Source organism: Pezoporus flaviventris, unplaced genomic scaffold (assembly GCF_033815535.1).
Source record: "Pezoporus flaviventris isolate CSIRO_AGI_PZ_B2104156 unplaced genomic scaffold, CSIRO_AGI_Pfla_v1 ptg000096l, whole genome shotgun sequence".
In the NCBI taxonomy this organism is placed as follows: domain Eukaryota; kingdom Metazoa; phylum Chordata; class Aves; order Psittaciformes; family Psittacidae; genus Pezoporus; species Pezoporus flaviventris.
In genome coordinates, this window is record NW_026892644.1 from 4,365,056 (window position 1) to 4,387,268 (window position 22,213).

Consider the following 22,213-nt stretch of genomic DNA (forward strand, 5'->3'; position numbering starts at 1 on the left):
AAAGGGTGGACCTACCAATTCTTAGTCCACACCAGTCATAGATACTGTGTAAAACCATCTATTTTCACTTGTATCTAAGACATGCAGACATTCAGTTGTGACGCTTCTACTCCCAATAATTTCCAGCTGCAAAAATATGAATGTATCTAAACAGCTGGAATTTCAAATCCAGTCTTAGATCCCAGACTGTAGCATTTGCTTGGTGTTATTAGTTCACACAGATATTCAAGAGTGCAAAAAATGGATTAAAGTAACAGGAATCTTAGTTTGACCAGCAGGTGGAAAGAGGTGATCCTGCCCCTCTACTCTGCTCTCGTGAGACCTCACCTGGAGTATTGTGTGCAGTTCTGGTGTCTTAAACATAGAAAGGACATGGAACTGTTGGAAAAAGTCCAGAGGAGGGCCACGAGGATGATCAGGGGACTGAAGCACCTCCTGTTTGAAGACATGCTGAGGAAGCTGGGGCTGTTCAGCCTGGAGAAGAGAAGGCTGCATGGAGACCTCATAGCAGCCTTCCAGTATCTGAAGGGGGCCAATAGGGACTGTAGTGAAAGGACAAGCGGTAATGGGTTAAAACTTAAACAGGGGAAGTTTAGATTGGGTATAAGGAAGAAATTCTTTCCTGTTAGGGTGGTGAGGCACTGGAATGGGTTGCCCAGGGAGGTTGTGAATGCTCCATCCCTGGCAATGTTAAAGACCAGGTTGCATGAAGCCTTGGGTGGCATGGTTTAGTGTGAGGTGTCCCTGCCCATGGCAGGGGGGTTGGAACTAGATGATCTTAAGGTCCTTTCCAACCCTAACTATTCTATGATTCTATGATTCTACTTCTGATTGTTTCTGTATTGGAAATACATACTGCTGGAATCCTTAGGCACATAATAATTCAAATCTTACCATGACTTCTCAGTAAAAGATTTCTTACAGGCCTTCAATAACCCATTGAACTTTCTCAGAGATTGTAGTAATACATACTTGTCATTCAGTTAATCACTCCGTATGTTCTTTTGGTTATAATCTCAATGCACCTCAACTGATTCTTCTACCATAAACCAAATTCTGCATCCGAGGAGTAACTTACTTTCTTGTATTGCATTAAGAATTTCTGAAAAGTCCACATCTGTCTTCTGTATGTCTGGTTTTATCCATATTTGAGTTTCCAGCTGGTTAACCTGCAAATCCTCTCTTCCTTCTGAAGAAATTGAAGAGATTGATGGAGTTTGTGACAGGGCAGTAGAAAATCCAGCCAAGAGGCTTTGAGGTGAGGGAACATACACATTGAATAAAGCTACATAATTCCCACCCCACCCCACCCCCCCGCCAGCAGAACCAATTTTTCTTCAAACCAAGCAGCTTTAGATAGAACATGGACTGACTTAGAGCTAAATAGAATGAAACAACATTCTCTGCTATCAGTAATGATCAGTCACCAATGGCAAGTCCCTCATTGACATGAACACATGGCACAGTGCCATGAACATCATATCACCATACCATCTACAAAACTAACTTCAAAATGTGAAAACAGACAAGAGCTGTTGTTACAAATGACACAGCACTACAGGAACAACCAGGCTAAAATAAAATACACAAAGGACAAATTAAGTCTTGAGACAGAAAACAACTATCAGGACAAAAAGAGCATGGACAGCATATTTCAGCCACAGGACACTGTAAGTTCTCACATGCCAAGATGATAGCATGCTGTGGTCTAGGAGGCACTCCAGTACTGGAGTCAGTTTCAAAGGGGTTCACACTTCTACGCAATGGTTGCTGTTTAAAAGCACTGCAGAACAAAACTGTCAGCTAGTGAGTCACTGTTTTAAACTGATTTGCACATGTAAATAGGCACAAGATTTGCCAATTTCAGTGTTCTTTCAACACGAGCAAAGAAAGCAGGGAGTTTTGAAAATGCAGAGAAAGATAGATGTGTGTCAAGTGTAGGAAGGAAAAGATACTAGGCAAAGAGCCTTACGCTTCTGGTTACAGGGTGCTGGGATACAGCCAGAGAAAAAGAGGGAGCTACTGGGCATATGGCTGGTTTTTAGAGTGGCAACAAAACCTTTCACAAAAGCATCTGTTTGAGGTGTGCTCTTCACAACAAAAAAGCCACAGTAGAAGAAGAAACCTTCAGGTCATTTAGTCCATTACTGTGCCTCACTAGAGGCAATCACTCATGCTTTTGATGGAATCATTTTTCTTTCTTCTACAGTCTGCCTATAACAAGCTGGTCTCATTCTGAATTCCCTCCTATATCTTCCCCCTCTCCTCACCAAATGATTATCTCACCACTGCCTTGCTAGGAACCATGAATTATATTCCTGGGCACAAAACTGCTTAACACTATTTTTAAAATCCTTCATTTTTTTTGGAAATACAGATCTCAAAATGGGTATACAAACACCCACTTCAGCTCTTTTTATTTCCCAATGTTAAAATATTATAAATTCAAACCGTCTCATGCTTGCCCTGACGTATTCTTTGTTCCACAGCAAAGACCCGCTGTTAATATCAGAGACGGCTCCCCTTGTAGAATACTGAAAAGTGATCTGTCATAGAAGCAGCAGGAGTTCAGCACTTAATGGTGTAGAACAAAGAGAATTTCTTAAGTGAGACAGCTGATTATGCATATAGCAGCAGCCTAAGGAAATATGTGGATGGCCTCAGAGGTGGGAGCCTAGGATTAGCCCCAGAAGAGAATTCTAGGGACCATGGAAAAATACTGCAGCTGCTAGAAAAGACATAACAATATATTCTGTATAAACAATATATCCTATATAAATGATAGGATGGAGGTAGAGAGGTAAGCAATGGACAGCAACTCAGTTGAGCAGCTTTGCAAGTGATACCATTCAGTTTCTTGTTAAATACTCAGTTACCACTTGTAACATAAACAATTACATATTTACATCTCTAATCCAATTTAAAACTGCCATTTTAACCTTGGTTAGAGAAAAATAATGACAATAGTGACAAATACAAAATACCTCTCTCCCCCAAACCCTCCATCCTTGTTTACACCCAAATCATTGCTCCTCAAAAGACACGAAGGCAGCAGAATCCCTGCAGCATCTTCAACAAAGCTGAATTGGGCCAGGGAGAAAGGAATTGACAGCCAGCCAGCAATAGAGGTCCTGAAGCATTGGTATTTGATGGGCCATCTAACCACAGGCTTGTTGATAAAATGAAACCATTGGAGAATATACATGATCAATTTCAAAACCACTTTTCAGTTAATGAAAAGTACTGTCTAGAAAGTGATCATAAAATGTCCAGCCTAAGCCTGACTGCTGTTCAGCCTATTAAGCCAAGGCAAGTTTTGCTGCATTCAAATCTCTCCTCCTGTATTTGGCCCATTTGCAGTATGGGGAATTTCCAGCAATTCAGCCTTACATACTTCTCTGATTCACAGTAGCCTTCATATCTAGCATCACTGCACAAGTATCAGATCTAGGACATCATCCAGTCTGATTTCACTTGAAATTCTAGGCATAATCTTCTACCAATTATTTGTGATATTATATATGGCTAACCACAAACTTGCCTTCACTGACAGACGGGGAAAAAGAAACGTATCTGCCAACAACATAGCTTTTAAATAAGTGATTGCAGGGACAGTCTTCCCATGATCTTCACTGTGTCAATAAACAGACTTCAATCAGGGCACACCTGCTTCTACCCTTCTCCATCTCCCTCAGCACTCACTTTGCAGGAGCGAGAAATGCATTTTTTGGCTGAGAGAAACAACCCTTATGTGATGGGTCATGGACTGGCCAAACTAATGGTTGCTGATTTGTTAGTGGACAGAGGCTTTAGCCTACCAGCTCTTTGGAAAGAAAAACCACAGTGTTCTCTCCCATATCCCAGAGATATTTTCTTTATCTTACTACAGATATCCAACACCACAAACCAAGATAGTATCTGGTGTCACTGTTGCTCCTGATGGATCGCTAGCCTAGCTTTAACATTTCCTTCTTGCTTTAGCAGCTGCTGATTTATGTTTTATCAGTGACATGTCCCACTGAGTAAACTCTAAGCAATATTGACTGGGAGATTGGAAGGGAAAAAAACCTCTTTCTGTAGAAACACAATCAAATAAAAGTGAAATAAATGATAAATTTATCAAATTTTATGTGATTTTATTAAAAGATCAGATAATTTTTCTTATCTTACTGAGACATTTTAGTTCAACTGTGGCAATTTTAAATTATCTAACAGCATTCACTCTGATTTCCTCACTGATGCATGAAGTAATAATACATAAAATAACATATTTTCCCTTTATTTTCTTTGAAGGGTGTCTACTAATTTGTATAGGAAAATGAGATTTCTAAAAGGCACTACACTTTCAGAGGCTGAATGAGATGGCTTGTCTTAAACCAGGATCTTAAAATACCTCTAAATATTAAAATGATCACATGTATCAGAGAAACAAATTATGTAGAAAGTTACTAATGTTAAACAAGGGAATTCCCACTGTAGTGAGAGACACTGTGTCTGCTTAAAATTAAGAACACACTCTGGTTCTTGTTGAACGAGATCCTGTTACATGCATCTAGTATCTAGCCAATTATCACAATCAGGTTTTCAGACATGAACTTTACAAGTCAAAGCCTATTTTCTTGCATATTAAACACCTGGAGCCCAATTTTTGAAATACTGTACATTTTTATACATGTGCTGTGATGTTCAAATCATATTTACAGATGGACAATCTCGCACTGTGATCTGAAATCGAGCATCAGCACTTGGATGAACAGAAAAATGCAGAGTTTAAGTATTTGGCACCCAAATAAAGAATATAAATTTAAGCTGATGGAAAAAGTGCTGCTGTTTCTCAATGCACAATAAAAGGCACACATTTACTCTGTATTTTGAATGGACATATGAGAACAGAACTGATCTTTGCGATTCACTGAGGCAGCCAGGGCTTCTTGAAGAGTTTTACCACTTAGATTCTGCTTGTTGATCAGAGTAGAAATACTTGACTCAGTTGCTTTCTGAAAGCACAGCTTCTTTTCTTTGCCTCCCTCATTTCCAATTAACTCAGCAAGTGAAAACAAATGTTCTGTCTACAGTTCTAGAAGTTTCTGTAAAGAAAAATTTACAGCTTCAAATCACCTTTCTAAAAAGGCAGCACCAGCAACTTCTATCAGTACAGTGAGCTGATTTCTTATACAAAAAAACACAAAAAACCCTAAAAAATCATTTTGGCAGCAAACATGCACTTTCACAATGGCTGCATGAACGTTAAATACGAGTAGCAAATAAGTACTATGCTAGTCAAGTATCCCAGGGCTATCTACCTCTAACAGGGCAGTACTTAGCAAGAGCAAATATTCTAATATGAGCAGGTTTGTTTTGCTACATTAACTACTGCCTGTAGTTTCAACAGTGAAGTTACTCCTGTTCACTAGAGCCTCTTCTTTAAAGCAAACAGAAAGCTGCTGCACATGGTAGCTTTTTCACTAAAGGCAAACCCAGATCAATGAGGGGCAAAGGATCCCCCCCTTGCAGATACATTTTCTACTGGCTTCCCACTGTGAGTGCTAGACAGGTCATTTACAACAAAAGTACAGTTTCAAAAGGACAATGCTTAAAGCATTACCTAGACATTCTAGTTAGGGCTATGCTCCCATGTGAAATCCATAGCTATAAGTAACCTCAATTCTGACATTTCTCATTTCTGTGATAGGAATGAAACAAAATGTACAGCATAGTCGGTCTTCTTGGCATCCATTCCATGCCTACATTGGACAACAAGCCCCAATGGATGAAAAAACATATTGGTTAGTTACTGCACCAGAAAAAAAGAAGCTATTCTCCAAGTCATAAAATGTATGCAAATATCTGTAATCAAAACACACGAGTCTTCCTAGCAAGGTAAAGTTCAACTGAAAGCAGTGGCTCAGAGATATCTCATTATGAATCATTAGGTGGAAGGCTGACATATTTCTGCCTAAGCAATTTTCTCTAGTGCAGCATAAACTTGATGCCAGTGTTACTATGTGCATCAATCTTATTGCAGTAATTATATTAGAGATATATTCTTATATTAAAATTATTTAATTTCTCATTGCTGCTCTTCAAACTGTCATATACAGAGTTTTACACTAGGAAAGTATTAATGATACCACAAAATACCATGTAACAATGAAAGAGCTGAAATGGAAGAATAAAGAAATATAGTTGTAGGAGAAGGAAATACTAGGTATGTTTAAAATACATGTGGTCAGTAGCCACATATTGAAAATATAATCAATTTTAATTTTATGTGTTTGTGATTACAAAGGTCCAAAATTTAATATCAGCAGGATCATTTGAGTTCATCCTGGTCAGCTTCATATCAAACATAAAACATTGGTTCCCACTGACTAACCCTATTGTAGACAGAGAATCATAGAATCACAGAATAGTTAGGGTTGGAAAGGAGCTTAAGATCATTTAGTTCCAACCCCCCCTGCCATGAGCAGGGATGCCTCATACTAGACCATGTCACCCAAGGCTCTGTCCAACCTGGCCTTAAACACTGCCAGGGATGGAGCATTCACCACTTCTTCTGGCAACCTGTTCCAGTGCCTCACCACCCTCACAGTAAAGAACTTCTTGCCTTCTTCAATGGAAATAAAAAAGAGGAAACAAAAATGAGGATGTTTTAGAGTTTCCTTACAAGTCTTTTGTACAAGTGGAAGGGTTTGTCCTCTCTATGTACAGCTAGGAGTTCCTAAAATTATAGGCTGAGTCCACATAGAAATGAGTTTTGCATCATGAAGGATAACTCTGTCTTTCAGTGTCTTGCTTTTCTCTTGAACAGATATGAAAAGATTTAGTATCATCAGCATTTTTGCAAGACCTATTCTTCCGCTCCTCACAGCAGTTTAAGAACAAGAATCTTTTGAAATGTCAAAAGGTCTTTTGTGTTAGGTCAGGTTAACACTGATGATCTGCAAGCCACCAGTGCACAGGACAGTAATACTGCTGAGTTATGCTCACCTTTCTCCTGTGGTCCTTGCTCCCTGGCATGAGTGCTTCTTATTCACTCCCAGCTGAGCTACCACACACCAGCTGCAGATGCACCCATACAAGAGGGCATTTCCCTCAGACCTGCATGGTTTCCCATCAGAAGCCTCATTCAAGTAGGGCAAAGGCCAAATGTCTTCTTTCACAAGTATCTTGTCAGCACATGATGCAGAAATGTACCCTCTGTCCTGCCTTGAGTAATTTCTTCTCCATACAGAAGAAAAAGGCTCTTTTATTCAATCTGCCACATTTTGGTCCAGCACTTGGCTCCTCTCTAAACCAGGATTCGCTATTACCCAGAAGCTTTTCTTCTGTCCTTGCTCCTTACCACTAAGCCTCCTCTGCCTTATAGCGTTAACATTCAGACTTTTACAATGGGTTTGTGTATGAGATGGGTTCCTTTATTCTTTCATTTTGTTGCTTCTTTCCAGTCTTGGGTTCCTTCTGAAAATGTCAGTGAGGATAAGGACAGGAAAAGTCATGTGTTTAATTCTTTCTGAAAATGTGTTGACATATTTGTATATTTAAGAAAATGCAACATACAATGGTAAGACCAGCTGTGTGCCACACCTGCAGCAGTTTCTGTATAGCATGGCAGTACTGGCACATATGTACCTGTATTGATAAACTGGGAGTATCTTAAAGGCCCCAGTTTTCCCTAATTTGAGGTATTTACTTGTGGAGGTCACAGGATTTTTCACCATGTATCTACAGAGTGCATCCACAGTTTTGAAACTATTATAAATTATAGATAATGATACACATTGAAAGAGAGATCTTTAAAGACTTCTGATTTAAGTCAAAGCACTCCATAACAGCAATAGTATGCTATGTGCTTCTAATACTGAAAATATTGTGAACTCAGCATAAATATTTGCAGACCTTTGAAAAACCTCTGACCTGGTAGATTGTCATATATGTCTATAAGTACATAAGGACTTGAGTATAACCCAATACTCTTAATCAGTTTACCAATTACCTTAAAAAAAAATAAAGTGTATACTCTGTTAAATATTCAGCATAGCTAATCGAATCTTTCACTATGCAGAAAACACCATTTATCTTAATGGTTTTCTTACTGATTAGGGATAAAATAATGTGTCTGCATTTTAGCGTCCTAGAATCAAAAGCTGAGAGTAATAGCACAAAAATGCCTTATTAGTTTTGAAAGTTATTGGAGTATATACATAGGGCTACTTAATTTTCCATAAGTCCAACGAATTCAAAATCCAAATCATTCTCTTTAGCATGAAGAGCCTATGCCATAGCTGTCTCTGTGCATGGTCATGTCAAAGGTATGGTAATAACAACACTGGAATTGTTTTTGAAAAGCAATTTAAAAATAGTTTTCCTTTGTATTGCACTATAAGGCATGACATATGTTTAATTATGTTAATAGAAACTCTTTTCTTATCTTCCAGAAGCAGCAGTAGTGGAGATTTCCAAACACCTAATATTACTAATCTATCAGAGACTAAGATATTTTGAAGACATATGATGTAGGTTCTTCTCTACATTAAACCATGGATGGCATTAGACAATTAACTACAGAGAAGTGGGGAGTCCTACATTCAACTCTTGTTTTTCACCTCTCTCATGCTATGTATGTCTTTTCCACAAGCAATGACAGACTAAATGGATTGACAGCGCTAGATGCAAAGACATGCCTCAAAAATCAGCTTGATAGTCAAAATAGCCTGAACACCAAGCTATAGGAACGGGGTCCTGCTAGGCCTCAGTTCTTGCATTCTTAATTCCGTCACTGCCCAGAATGAACTGTAAGCATGGGGACAGTGAGACCCACCAACACTGTGCTCAAGAGAAAAAGGCATCTCTTAAGCAGTGAGTTCAGATGGGACAACAGCTGAGAAAAACTAACCATTCACATCTCCCACATGGATAAACACCCAAACCACGGGGCTGCTGTGCAAAAGCACACAACCTCTTTCTTCATTTCCCATCTATGCTCAGAGGATGCCTCAATGCCCTAAGGCTTGAAAGGACCCAATGTCCATGCAGAAGCCCCAAGCATACATGTCACATATTCCTTTGACTAATATTACCAATTACCTGGCTCTGCATGGCTCCTGTGCAGATCCTTACACGATCAGTAGAGGGACAGTGTTGCACAATGAGCCTTTAGAATTACCCCTGGAAGTACTTATCTTCACTGATAATATAAAGAGACAGGGCACTGAAGTGTGTTCTCTCCTGCTGCGGACAAAGCTATCCTTTTAAAGTGTCATAATACTTGAGACAGAAATCCACAGGAGGCAGTCTCAAAATGGCACAAAGCCACAGTGTGTAACTAAGCAGATATATTTCTGCACAGTTGTATATTGCATATGAGAATCTAGAAAGAAGTCTGAGATCTAAATGGACAAAACAATTCAGCCCATTTCCCATTGTGTAAAAATAACAGTAAGAACGATTGTATTTTAGTTTAACCTCCTTCCTCTTATACTGTGAGTGTGCATATAAACATAGCTATCAAAGATCACTATCACATATGTTCAAACATTTGTCCTGTTTGAAAAAATCTAACTACTTGTGGATGACAAATCCTTTAGTTACCATCTACCTTTAACAATATCAGAAGTTGTTAGCAAGCAATTCATAAAGAGGAGAGAAAGAAAATATTTGCTGCATAAACTGTTTATTGCAGAAATATTGCCGAGTTCTCAAGTCAGCAGTTTACTGGTGAGACAAGCAGAAAAGCTGGCTGCACGGGGATGAGAAGCATGACTTAGCAGATAACTTCAGAGCAGCAAAGATGGGACATCAAGACAGTTTTTACAAGATACCAGATGTCTCTTCCAGGTGGATTTTAGCGTAACAACCAATTTTACAGGCTCATGTTATACCATAGCCTATCGCTGCCTTCACAATCTAGACACATCCTGATAATTCATTCCCACATAAAGTACAAGCAGCTAAACCATTTGGGGAACTTCTGGATAGCATAGGAACATGAAAATGGTTATCCTAAAGACAGTACAGAAGAACAGAGATCTGTCCAGAACAGGATTCTATTTCTGACAGCAGATGCTTCGGTAAAGGGAACTGAACAGCACCAGCACATCCAGTCTATTCTCAGTCTGTCCCTTTCAGCTTGCAGAGATTTAGAGATTTCTGAGTGGAAGGTTTCATCTAGATGATAATGATTCATGGCTACTAATGCCCCTTTCCTCTACAAATCTCTTCTTTTTATACTCACTGTCACCTGCAAGCTGAAAGGTAGCCATCGTATTCCTCCCTCACACTTGTCTCCAGGCTTCATGAGCTGGTGGGTCTGTTCCTCAGTGTCATCGTAAGACCTAAACATGCACATTAGGGCCATGAAGCTCAGAAGTACAGTGTCACCACAAAGCCTTTCCTTCTTTAGTCTCAGACAAGAGCTATCATGCTGACCCCATGAAATATGTCCTCCTGTACAGAAACTAAAAGTGGAGCAGTGAATTCTACCCTTGACTATCACAAGGAGAGGATGTTTCCAGCCTACCAGTGTGGGTGTGTGGAGACCTAATCAGGGAGAGGTTAAGATAAGTGTCGCCATTCAGTTACAAATTGGAGCTGAAGAATGGAGGCAATATTTATGTATTGATTATCTAAAAATATTCTTACTCAGATTTTTAATTGGTCTTTGAGAGTACTTCACAAGCAGCAGGAATCCTGCCCCTAATACTGGTGCAGTTGACCTTTCTTATAAAGCCCTGCAATGTACTATAATTAAGACCCACTAAGGAGAAATAGAACATTTTACCATTAAAATGCATGGACTAGTTTTGGGCTGTTCACACCCAGTACCAATCCAAAAGAGATTATTTTCAGTAACTGGTATTAAGCAGTCTCCTTCACAAGCAGTAGGAGAGTATCTGAATAGCAAGAGTTGCCATTTCCAGGCACTCTGGCAGCACAAAAAGCCTTGAAAATATGTGCAGGTTTGATGACTCTTAGAAATCTTCCACAGTCTCATGGAAGCAGACTGATAGCATAAATTCAGCACTCTAACAGGTCCTGAATTCCTTTCCTGCCCTAGGTTGTTCCTAAAGCAAGGTCTAAATAATGTACTAAAGTGTAGTATTATCTCCCTTTTTCTGTATTGAGTACCCTGGATGTTATCAGTAATGAAGACCCCAAAAATGCATAAGTTTTGTGCTCCATTGGTCTTCTGAAGCATAATAAGGTACAGAACTCCACACCCAAAAGATGCAACCAGCAAATATGGTGCCTCTGTGGAATTATCCAACATACAGAGAGCACATCTGCCTTCCTGAGACATCCAGCCACTCATGAACAAGGAAAGATAGCTATCTGCTTCACCCAATGGGAGTTGTCTTCTGGAACAAGCAACAGATCAAAAATGATGCAATCTTTTCTTCATATGCCTGCTGTAAGCTATGATATTGAGTTTTATGCAGTTTTTTTGGCTTTTGGGCTTTTTTGGCATCACAGTCCATTTCACTGGCTGGAATTTCTAGTGGGTTCTGATGCCTAGATGCACCTACCTGTATCATATCTACTCACTTAAGGAGCAAGTTCCCTCCTCCCCCTGTCCTTTTTTTTTTTCTAAATTATAATGAAAAGTCTTACTTAATTTTGAGATTTCAGAATGAATCAACCCTCTTGGTGCTAAAGAAGAGGTCTTGCTGTCTTTTGGACTGGAACAACCCTTTTGTGGAAATTAGTAACACAATACAGCCCATTACAGTCAAATCCTTTTTCTGATCTCAGAAGCAACTTTGCCAAAGTAGAAGCTAGTTTTTTCCATCTTTTGACAGTCTACCTGCACGAATCTTTCCTTGGAATATATGAAACATATTTTACATTAGAAACGGAGGCTTACATAATACTAAACCCCCTTTAAGGAAGAACTATAGAGCTACAAAAAAGTTACATTTTTCAGTCAAGCATTACAGGAACATAATTAACTGATTATTCAAAGTCTTTCTCATTGCTTCTTGAATTATAAGCTATTTTTAAAGTAAAATGGGCCATTACTTTCTCAGAAACTGCAAAATTTTGTGTATATTGTCTATTTTCTTCAGCATAAGCTAGAGTGATCAAGAATTTTCTTAACTGTTTTAACACACTTATGGTAGACTGGTCTCAGGATATTACAACCTTGTCTTGGGATCAGCAATATTCCCTGTTTGACGCAAAGCCATGTCTGGCTGCCTTTCCCTGTTTTGGACAAGTTTCCAATTGCAAGAAAACTCCCTGAAGGTGGAATAATCTAGAACATCCACAGAGATGGCATTTTGCAGGTTTTGTGAGGTGACTACATAGTTGTAAACTAACAATAACCAGGAGAGACGAAATCTGAGGGTGAGCAGTACTGATTTTAAAATAACCATACATAACTGATTGCAAGAATGAATGAAAGATCATATTACAACAGCAGAGGAGACTGATCAAAGCAGGAAGGAGAGAAAAATAAGTCTTTGAAAAGAGATGAGTTTATAAATACATCCTCCCCGGAGAAGCAGAGCACCCTCAAAGCCACCACTTAAAACTGTTAATATTATTTTTGAAGCCTCTTATTGAGAGTGTACACAGGTCCCGGGTAGGTTCAGTACTTGTGTGTGTCATGTGCCGCAAACATTGACATAGAGGGATGCAGTTTCTGCCCAATTCAAATACTTTTAAATTAAACAAGATAGATAGCATTGAAAAAACTGTACTTTGTCCCCTAGAATTAATTTTTTTTATACATGTTGTTTGCAAAAGTGCTACAATGAACATTTTAGGAGACTTTAGCTTAGGAACGGGAATTTTCAAAGAAGTGGCTTTTGTCCTAGAAAAGTGATGAATGAAATAGGCTGAATGACTAAGCAAAGCGATAGAAGATTTCAAGCTCTGCATCATCTGTTATCTAGTTCAGCTCTTAATTTCAAAGTACTGCATAATCACCAGGTGACAACCTGTCACTCAGATCTGTGAAAAAAGGTCTTCATTGTAATTGAGGCAAACTGCACTTCTCATTAGGAGCTTTGTGGAGGCTCCAGAGGATCAGTACTCAGGCAAATGAACTGTCTCTGTATTCAGCAGGGAGGTGTTCAGGGAGGTGTTTCCAGCTCACACTTGAGGTGCAAACATGGGAGAAATTTTATTTGGTGCATTAAACTTGCATTGTATTGAACGCACCCTGCAGCTAGAGAACAGTTAAGTATGCAGGCTAGTTTCTTTGACATTTATGTCCTTTCTGCATATGGATATTTCTTGTAAATCTATTCTTTAGTAATATGAAAATCAACTTAACGAAGGGAATAATAAATGTTTCTGAAATCTGCTTGCTTTTTGCATGCTTCATTCTACATGGGAAGAAGTTCTATATACATCCAGCAGAAGCCATACTGTAAAAGACTGCTCCCCTAATAATGTTATATAGATAAGATACAGCACTACTGTCAATGTGAATTCTAATGTTCACTTGAGTTTACATCAGCCATTCCCAGACCTTGTAAGAATTTCCTGCCAAGAAACAGTTGAATGGCAGAGCTTTCTGGTATAATTGCAGGAGTTTATTCTTTTAATGAAAGAGATATATGCTACACATCCTGCCAGTCAGCAAAGAAAAGAGAATGTGTTTTAACAAACAAATCACATCTAACTAATACAGATCTTCCAAAGACCATTCACAACCAAATGTGAATGCTGACAAGCATGTGCACATTGCATGATGAGAACAGAGTATCTTTTGCACAGTAAATTTTCATTTTTGAAGAATTTAGTTCTAGCTGTCTTGATGATTCTAAGGTCATTAAGTTGTGACTAACCTCATTAAACATACATTTCCTTTTTTCCTTTAGACTGCCACAGTTTCAAGAACCATGTTTTCTTCCTTGCCTCATAAGTCAGGTGTTCTTTTGGCCAACACCACTAGCTCTTCTTTCGTTTTTTCACACCCAATAACTACAGGCATTAATAAAAATGCTACAGTTTGATAAGTAAAAAAAAAAAATCAAAAGTAAAGCATGCCTAATGCAAATACATCTTCTTTTAACATTTGTAACACATCAGGTACTATTTGTCATAAAAAGCAAGAGACTGCCAAGAAAAGGATTCTCACTGAATTCCAATGACTCTACTAGATTTCCACTCTAATGCCAGAAGCCAGTCCCTTCAGTAAGTGTTTCCTTGCCATGGAATTTAAATTTCTTTCAAATACCATGGATATGCTTATATCATTTCAGGTGGCAAGGAATCTCCATTCCAAAATATACTGTTCTTTGACTCTGAAGGAGATATTTTGAACAGTAAACTCTTGAAAGCAGAAATTTCTAGAATATTTTTCTTCATTTCCTGGACTGAAGACTCCTGTGTGTTTACTAAATTCTGGAAATAAATGGATTCACACATAACCCTTCCCTGTTGTGTGCACAGACTGCCTGAGGATCTAATTTGTACCAGTGATATAACTGAATATCTACGTTATTACATATACATTCCTATATAAACTCAAAACACATTAAGGATTAACCAGAGGCCTTTACAGGAAGAACAGAGAATAAAAGTCTTGGTGGGGAACCTTTGAATCCCTGTTATTATAAAACGGGTAACAGCTGTTATGAAGCATTGCAAGTAGAGAAGACCTAAGATGATTTCAGAGTTTCACACAATGAAATAATTCACTTTACTGCTGCTTAGACTTATTAAATAAAGCAATTTTTGCTACAGCTAGGAAATTTAATGACTCCTAGAGAAACTAGGTTTGACAAGTTCTGCGGAGTCTGAGAATAAAGGAATTCATCACCAACAGGAAGAAGTAGGGTAACATTGTCCTGATTTGAAATCAGTGGAAAGGGCAGGCAGAAAAGTCCTTCTTACTCCATACAAAAGATGCAATGCCATCAGAAGCGAGGCAAGAATTTTTTTGTTCCCAAAATTGCCTAACTCCAACATCAAGGGAACAAACCGGGATGACAGTTTAACCTCCTGAACAATTGTTCAGTACTTGGTTCTGCTACTCTGACAGACAGCCAAAATGCTGATTACCACTGCTTTCAAAATAAGCCTCCTGTGTGCAGTACAGGTACATTGATCATAATGGGGGGCTGTAACAATTTACAGCTTCCAAAACCTTGCCTCCGGTGGTTTGAACCGTGTGCTTCAGTATCCTTGTACCCCATTAGACACAATATACCACAACTGCTTGAGTAACTGGGAGATGATAACTGGAGGTTTCTCAAAACTAAAAATACTCCCTGATTCTGTAAGGAATGTATATTTGTCTTACTATCATTGCATCTAAATTTGTCATCTAATTGCTTTACTTTACTTTGCTTTTCTCCTTTCTAAGAGGAACTTCCTTCATACAGGCACACCTGCAAAGGCATCAGAAGTCTTCACCATTAATAACCATTTTCTTCCACTCATTTCTCCATTTTCCTCTGTGTTTTGTTTCTGTTACTTGATACCTTCTGATCTGCTTAAAATCAGAGTTTAGGTCTCCTGGTTGAGCAGTACTTCCTTGCAAGCTTGCACAAGACAATTTTTTAGAGTTTTTTTGTTGTTTGCTTTCATGTTTGTTTTTTTTTAAATATAAGGCACATTACAGACAGCTTACTGCTCATTAGCCACTCTAACATCCAAAGTAACAGGAGAAATCATCAGCCTCAGGCTCCTTACCAGCTAGAAATAAAACTGGCAGTGAAGCAAGCTGAAAAGGAGCACGGTAATACTGATCAATATCCACAGTCCTTCCTCCTTAGCAGGAAACTACCTATGAATTTCATTCAAAAGAAACAGCTCTCAATTAGAAAGAATTCATGATAAATAATAAAAGGTGTCATTCTGAAAAGAAGAAAAGTGGCCAAGGGAAACAAAGTAACGTGCAGAAAACAGAAGTGGCATCCTACTAGAGTTAAAAAATACACATTGTTTCTTTCCACAGTTCTAGCTTCTCCAATTGATAAAAATTAGAAATGCCCTTCTGTACAACCTGTCATGCTAGACTGTCTTCATGTTCAGAGTATTTTTTAACCGGACAAAGGAAATTTCAGACTAAATATAATGTATACTGCTCCAACAGTGAGAGCTTCTTGATTGTGATAACAGCACTCCAATAGAAGAAAGAACGCAAATTGTATGAACTGCTTAAAATTAGATCAAGCAAAAACCTGAGAAATTTACTGCATGCAACAGCAGGAGCACAGATTGGAAAATGGTGGTGCAAGATCTGTTACCTCAATGGTTAATGTATGTCATAACTTTTTCTTTCTAAAATACCATAACTATTTATAATGTTTATAAGTCTTAGATAAGGTGGTGCCATTGGACAGCTAGTGTACAAGGCTAATTATGAAGATACAGCTGTTAATCAGTGGCTGAGTAAGAATGAATAACATACAATTTTAGATTTAAATTAAAATTTTCTCTTAGGAATGCTATTTATTACTATTGCTGCCTGACCATAATTTTTCTTAGACTCTACTTGTGTACAACTCAAATGGTTGTAATTTAACCTGGATACAGAGATAAATTTAGTGTTCGTATACAGAATTAAACACTCAGACCCAAATAATAAAAACATTATTTCATTCCAGGTGAAACAATGACACTGTAAGTTGGTTAAGAGAAGATTCCTGTCATACAACATATTTATAAAAATCTGCAGCCTTTAAGGCTCTGGGTACTACTAACTCCTCTTAACTTCAGTGAAGCTCACACTACTAAATGCCACCTTGAACCAAGCCTCCAAGCATGCTCTCTGCAGGTCATAGATGCTGTTATTGTCTAAAGAGCAGAATATAACAGGCAAAAGTAATCTCATAAGACTGTACTGAAAGCTAAATTCCTCAGAGAATCATCAGCCAAATCATGCTCACTAATGAGCTCCATTTTAGGAATCCTCTGGGGTCTAGTAGAAAAGGGATCTTTTTCTTAACCAGAAACCAGCATACATTGCCTGTACATTATTCAATATTAAAGCACAGGCCACATCTGTCAACACATAGACATATAATGCATAGCAGCTCAAAATAAATACAGTTATTGTGCACATTCAAGATACTATTTTTTCACAAACTGATGCAGGTTTTTTTTGTCAATCCTTTAGCATGCTGCAATCATGAGCATGTATCTTCAGTAACAACACTTTTGTAGTCGTAGTACTAATTTCTGTACAAAAAGAAAAAACACAGAAGCTGAAAAAATAGAAGGACAAACAAGTGAACAGACGAACTGAAATAAAGCATATGGTTATGAGTCAGTGTAAATTCTTAATTAATCTGTATTGACAAAGATTATGGTGACTAAATAGTATGTGTGCATGAAACTCATGGCACTAGACCTGCATAGCAACCCACAAAAAATAACCTAAATTTTCAGCTTCTACAAATTTAAGCTATTTACTACTAGATCTGCAAGGCAATGGAAGTACACTAAGGGACAGTGCACAGAACTGTCTGTCTCACATAAATACACTCTTCTCCTTGGCACCCAAATAGCTGCACACAGGGTGCAACATGCACTTTTCCTGGGCAGAAACCCTGGAAGATTGTGGAAGATCTTCAATATAGAAGCTACAAAACTGACTTCATGAGCAGCTGTAATTTGCTCTATTTAGGAAAGAAATTCTGAGTTTAATTTTCCCATGAAGAATGCCTGAATACGGCCAGCACAAATGTAGTCCCCTGTTATAAGAAAAGATTCTTCTAAAATAGCTCTGGCAATTAACATAACAAGGAATTAACTCAAGGTGTCAATTAGAATTTGATGGTTTCCAGGAGATTCTGGCTTTCTTTTAATAAGTTTCAATTTGTTAACCATTTAATGTATGTTGTAAAATCTCCTTCAGATCTAGAGTTTTTGTTTGCATTCTAACAGCAAGACTTTGATCTATGCCCTGGATTGTGCTTTTGATCAAAACCAACACTTGTGTCAATTACTGAGTTCCGCTGGGGATGCCTGCAGCCTCTACAGCATTGCCATTAGCTCAGGGCTTACCAGAATTAAACATATATTGGGGGAGCAGTATTAAAAAATAGTAGCTGATGCTGTCTCTGCTTTGACATTCTGGATATCACTCCATGTTGTATTTGGTTTTTATGATTAAACTTACGTTTTTATTTCCCACTTTCAGATGTCCCAACTGTTGTTGCTCCCCATAATCTATAACTGACAAAAACATACTGAATGTAGACAAAACATCAGTTGATAGCTCTGACAATCAAAAGATTGATCTCCATGCAAGCATGATCTGATGCTATTAATAATACCACTTCACAACATCATGGCACATCACACAAGAAATGGAACTTAAAAAGGTGTCAAGGCACATCTGTTACCTGGCTGATCCATTTCTGGTTTTCCACCAGTGACTCCCAAAATACTAGATCCAGAAGATGAGGCTTCCATTTTTATTGACCCTCTGACTTGTGGGAGTGAAGGATGCCCGACCACAGGCGGACGCTGTGACACTGGGTAGCTTGCTGCAGTTCTCCTCTGATAGATTTGCACACTCTTGTCAGCCCCATGAATAGACAAACTTATACCTGACAGGAATAAGAATTAGTACTGTTAGGTATGAGAGACCAGCATGGAATAACTAAAATATAAAATTTGCCATGGTTTAAATTGGAGTTGTAGCAGCCTTCTTGAAGGAAAAAGGCAAACCAAACCAACCTATAAAACCAAGAATTTTCTATGAAAATTAAGAATGTGAACATCTGTGGTGCTGTGTTGCAAACATCAGTCAGCCGCACTAATAGATATTTAAATTAATACACAGTCATGGCTTACTGCATTACTGGCCTGCAGGAGGAATTATCTTCCATTCTTTCAAAAACCCCACACAGCTTACACAGGACGGTACTAATGAGGTAACTACCACAGAGTTTATTAAATGACAGTGTTCTGATTGATGGACCAGAACTTGGCAATAATGGCTCTTTTTCTTCTGAGCATTCACAAGTGTTAGGAAGTCTCATCATATGGAAAAGATGCTACGCTTCATGTGGTAACTAGTTTTTAAAGAAAAAAACAAGGTCTGGTTTGAGAAAAACAGTAAGGCTATCAGCAACAACAAACATGACCTTAAGCTTGAAAACAATTCCACTTTCATCAGTCCTGTGAAACATTACCTACAACAGTGGAAACTATCTTTCACAAACATTCTCAATTTTGTCACATAGCAAATTTTTAAATAGAAATTGTGATGAAAAAACAGGCTTTACTTTTTCAAACAGAAAAGCAAAGTTGACATTTCCTATGCGCCTATTTATTGTACAGTCTAGAAAGAAACACCATTTTACAGTAAAGAATGCAGTTTCTGACTTCCTTACATTCACATTGATGCAATTGCTCCAACTTTATAATTACTCTCAGCATACTCTGGTGAAAATATTTAGACAATCTCCTTTTGGCAACAAAGCTGAATGATAATCCTACGCTAATGCGTTATGCTTAATTTAATTGTGACTCTTACAGCTTTTATCAGCAACCATTCTTTGTTTTAGAAAACCAAATGAAAAACCCTAACTAGATATAAATGGGCAAACTGAGAAACAGATAAAAAAGCAGACCCTAAAAACCGGAAATGTGGATCTAAGCACACTGTAAGTTGCAGTAACTCAAAATCATTAGACATCATTGACTAGATCACACATTTCTGTGAAAGGGGTCACTCACCGAAATGTCCAAGACTGCCTTAAAGACTCTGCTCTTCCAGTTACACTGAAAGACAATGAACCTCTAGGTCACTGAAGAGGCTTTGAATCCCTGAAATATTAATACACTTCTACCTATAATATACTACCAAGGGAAAGAGAGCTGCCACTTCTGTAGGCAAATTGTGAGCACAGTGTGGCTGCACATGAGGAAAAGCTGTGCAAATTGGTCTTCTTCAAGATGTCTTTGTTCATTCAGAATTGAAGCTGCACAGTTGCTACCTGACTTTGCTGCACTTCAGCAGAGCTGATCTCCTGCAGGAAGTGTGAAGGGATGAGGACCACCTGCAGCAACTGCTCAGATACATCCTGGTTATAGAACTAATGCAACTGTCATCTGTCTCCAGACTCTTGAAATCATATCTCCTTTGGTATGGCCAGCAAATCCCATTTTTTTCCCCATCTTGGGAAAGGCAGCATAATAACCCATGAGAGCAGAATGACAATGAGCATGCCTGGACGACACATTTCTTTGGTCATGTTAGCCAACAACACACTTCTTTGATCGTGTTAGCCGTATAGCTTAGACATAAGGGGCTTCAAACAGCTAAGCCCAGCTGTAAAATGAGCCCTTTATTTCTTGTGCAGTCACTAAAACTTGTGATGCTGAAATTATTGCTCAATTATGCCCAAGGTATTAAAAAATCAACCACAACTATTTATTTCCTTTTATCATCACTTGTCATATAATTTAATACAATCATCTCTTGGAAGCCGACAATAGAGTCACTAAGTTACTCTGCCAATGCTAAACATGAATCTGGCATGAGCACATACTAACTTCATCTCAGTAAGGCTGTGATTTCATTTGGTCATGAAATCAGTGATATATTTTAGGAACTGGTTCCAAACATAAACTGGCTGCTACATTTCTCTGAGGTTCAATTGCTTCTTCATGTTCTGAAAACAGTCTATAAACTCTCATGCAGCTGTGACTCAGCTTCCTAAACAGTTTCTGCAGCACTTTTTTTTCCAGACATCAAAATAAAGGATACTGCAGTCAGATCATGAAGAACTGCAAAATTTGCAGATGGATCACATACAAAATTATGTGCAATCAACAGCTTGACTCTGGTTATACACAACCTTTTGTTTCTTCCGATAAAGAGAGGTACTATAAAATTACAACACTAAGCTACATGAAAAAGAATGTGCCAGCATTATTGGAATTTTTACATATTATCTTTTGGACATATTTAAAACCTAATAGTTTTCAAAAAACTACTACACTTTACACGAAAGGTATGTCACCAATATATTCAACATAACTGGGGGTTCTTCACCCCGCTCCTCTTGCCACTGCAGTTATTTCCTTCTCAGAAGACATTCTCTTGACTAGGAGAGTGAATTTCCATTATTTTCATGAGAACCAGGTACACGACAAAGATGTAAGTGAATTTAATTACCATTTCAGATTTTTCCAGAAAGAGACTAGATCTTGTTTTTCTTTGAACATTTCTATTGTTAAACTAAAAGTCTGCAAAAATGTAAGACAGTAATATTGCAGTAAGCTGCAGTAATACCTTGTTTTCATGTGGGTGAAAGTCCTCTTAAAAGAGATATTGGCAGTTGAAAATACATCCCCAGATAACATGCAGGAAAACAGAGACAAAGAGAGTGGAAATCAGAAGTAGAAAAGCTATAGGAAATAGCACATATAGCTTATGGGAGATGAAAACCTGATGAGCTATCAACATTAAGCAGAATCTAGAGTAAAATATGTCTCACGAGCACCGTTTTGACCTAGGGCTGTGTCCTGGGTTCAGCAGTAGCAGTCATGTTTCTCCTTCTTGGTAGCTGGTGCAGTTCAGTGTTTTGACTTTCGGCCTGGGAACAGAACTGATAGCGATGTTTTGGTTTGGCCAAGGACTTTGTGAGGCTCATGCTCTGCCAGAGAGGAGGGGAAGCCGGGAGGAAGCAGAGACAGGACACCTGACCCAAACTGACCAAAGAGGTATTCCATACCACAGCACGTCATGCCCAGGAGGTAACTGGGAGTTAGCTGGAAGGGCTGGGAGTCTGCAAGGTTGGAGGAGGTATTGGTCGGTGCTTGGTTGGGCTGAGAGGGGAAAGTTATCAGTCGGCTGGTGGTGATGTGTTGTATTCCCTTGTTATTTCCTTTATCATTATTATCATTGTGTTATACCTTAGTTACTAAACTGTTCTTATCTCAACCCGTGGGAGTTGCATTCTTTTGATTCTCCTCTCCGTCCCTCCGAGAGCAGGGGGAGGGCAAGAAAGGGGGGGGAAGTGAGCGAACGAATTACCTGACTGGGTTTAAACCACGACAGTTCTTTTTTGGCGCCCAACGTGGGGCACGAAGGGTTGAGATAACAACAGATCTGACCAGATTAATAGTCACTTGTCACAATGCTGATTTATTGGCTCTCAGAGTTGTTCCTCTTGATCTCACAGTTTCAGAATGCAGTACATTACTTAGAGCCGGTATTTGCTGTGTTAGTGTTTATCAAGTGTGGGGCCTGGGCTAAGGTTCTTGTCTCACTGTGCTTTATGGCAATGGCTTG

At 38.6% G+C, this 22,213-nt stretch overlaps 1 protein-coding gene across 4 annotated transcripts in view; it reads right to left on the minus strand.

Moving 5' to 3' along the window:
- ANO4 (anoctamin 4) overlaps window positions 1-22,213 on the minus strand; it is a 192,809-nt gene that overhangs the window by 115,102 nt on the left and 55,494 nt on the right. For 3 of the 4 annotated variants that reach the window (XM_061476375.1, XM_061476374.1, XM_061476376.1), the window contains exons 2-3: window positions 18,309-18,515; window positions 1,079-1,189 (exon numbers count right to left, since the gene is read on the minus strand). In XM_061476375.1, the coding sequence (XP_061332359.1) occupies window positions 1,079-1,189; window positions 18,309-18,378 (181 nt within the window). In that variant the 5' untranslated portion in view covers window positions 18,379-18,515. The remainder of the gene's footprint in view (window positions 1-1,078; window positions 1,190-18,308; window positions 18,516-22,213) is intronic. The other variant, XM_061476377.1, reaches the window with a different exon arrangement.